Source organism: Pinus tabuliformis, chromosome 1_2 (assembly GCF_031772625.1).
Source record: "Pinus tabuliformis cultivar Carrire ecotype Pingquan chromosome 1_2, CPIR1, whole genome shotgun sequence".
In the NCBI taxonomy this organism is placed as follows: Eukaryota; Viridiplantae; Streptophyta; class Pinopsida; order Pinales; family Pinaceae; genus Pinus; species Pinus tabuliformis.
The window spans coordinates 1,234,907,262-1,234,909,095 of record NC_142298.1 but is presented as its reverse complement, the minus strand read 5'-3'; the positions used below and the strand labels follow the sequence as shown (position 1 = coordinate 1,234,909,095).

Genomic DNA, 1,834 nt, shown 5'->3' with positions numbered 1-1,834 from the left:
CAATATAAGAGTTTTGTTTTTTTTTTTTTTTTAAACAACATCAGTTATAGGATTTCATTAACTGCCTGGCTAAAGATCACACATTTGGCTACAAAAGGAGGAAAAAGTTTCAGCATGCCTTTCTACCAAGAGGGAAATGGCGCCTGCTCTTATCAGCTTCCTCTTTTTACAATTGTTAAAGTGCACTTTTGCTGCTAATTGTCCAAGCTGAAAGATACAAACGAACTGATGTAGAAGAAAGCAGTAAAACATGACTCTTTAAGGGATTGGTGCCCACAGAATTTTCTTATCTTTGAGAATAGTTCCAGCCTCTAAATGTACTACCTTGTTTGCCTCAATGTCTGCTGCTTTATTATTTGTTCTCAATACATGAAAATAATTCAGATGTAGGGACTTTGACATGCTTTTGATCCTTGTAATTAACCTTGCTAGCTGCAGATCCGCTGGGTTGGAGTTGGTCGCCACTGCTCTTATGATTACTTGGGAGTCTCCAAAGACATTTGCCTCCCGAATTCCCAGCTCTTTGAGGAAGTTTACCCCTTGAAAGAGGGCCAATGCCTCGGCTTGTATGCTAGAGGAATGGCCTAATCCCCAAGCGAAATTGTGCGGAGATGTGTTGTCTGGATTGATGATGTGTCCTCCAGCTCCGGCCTTTCCAGGAGAGAGAGGGAAGTGGTTGATTGGATAACCATTCCTGAAAATCTTCTTCATTTTTCCTAATTTGCCAGTCTTCGAGAATTGGAGGAGAACTTCTTGGTTTTTGAAAATTAAACTTGAGGACAGATCCCAAATCTCTGTCTTGCTGGCTTAGATTTGAGTCGTCTCCTTTGTCTTCCAGCCACTCGGTTAGCTGGCTTTTCACTGAGTTGGCAACTATTCTATAGTCCTGATTCTTGCTCCGGAATATCCTCCTGTTCCTTTCCAACCAAACTTGCCAACTGATGAATTTTGGCAGTGCACTCCACGCTGTCCTGATTGTTTTGTTTTTTGGGTGTGTGCCTGGATATCTGGCCATCCAGCCCGCGAACAAATCCTGAACAGAAGTAGGAAAGATGAACTTATAATTCCAAGAATCCAGCAGCTCCTGCCAAATAGAGATTGTGAATTTGCACTCAATCATGAGGTGGAGGGCAGTTTCTGAGTTTTCCTTGCAAAGCATGCATCTAGAAGGCCCATTGATTCCTCTTTTCTGAAGTCTGTCATCAGTGAGGATTTTTTGATGACAGAGAAGCCAACAGAAATGGTCTACTTTAGGAATTGAGGGGAATTTCCATATGCCTACCCAAGGGGCAGGATTGGGAGGCACGTGGGGACGTTCAAGGAACTTAGAGTATCCTTGAGAGACTATGTATCCTACCCGATTTTCGCCCCATATAAGTGTTGTTGCAAATGAGCCAATTTTGAGTTAACCTTGCCCGTGGTAAAACGCTATTTCCACTGCATCCTCGTGATATTTTCCGGAGAAACAAATACATCATACCTTTCCTTCCACCCAGGGATGGAATTTGACAGGCATTTTTCCCATCATAAGGCTTTTTGAACGTATTTGACGGCTGGAATTTGTCAATGCCCGTTTTGAGTGACGTGCCCGGAAGAGTAAAAAACGTATTTTTGACGTTTGGAACTTTTTCCAAAACGTTCTTACGCCCAGGGTTGGAATTTTTTTGAAAAACGTTATTAATACGGTAATACCTATTATTGTGTTAGGACCTATTCCCTTAGCCGAAGATTTTTTCTCTGGGAAAGGATATACTATAGTTTCGGGATGGTAATGTTGATCAAATACGGAATGGTCTGGTCAGCAAACCAACATTAATTTGGAATCTTTCCCTGG

At 41.9% G+C, this 1,834-nt stretch overlaps 1 protein-coding gene across 1 annotated transcript; it reads right to left on the bottom strand.

The window, feature by feature from the left end:
* Window positions 1-258: 258 nt before the first annotated feature.
* LOC149210694 (uncharacterized) lies at window positions 259-711 on the bottom strand. The gene has a single exon (XM_089399056.1). It carries the CDS (start codon window positions 709-711, stop codon window positions 259-261), a length of 453 nt encoding a protein of 150 aa, XP_089255182.1.
* Between the last annotated feature and the right edge of the window lie 1,123 nt (window positions 712-1,834).

Excerpts from the sequence above, each read along its gene's own strand:
- LOC149210694 (XM_089399056.1), bottom strand. The coding sequence starts at position 711 with ATGAAGAAGATTTTCAGGAATGGTTATCCAATCAACCACTTCCCTCTC.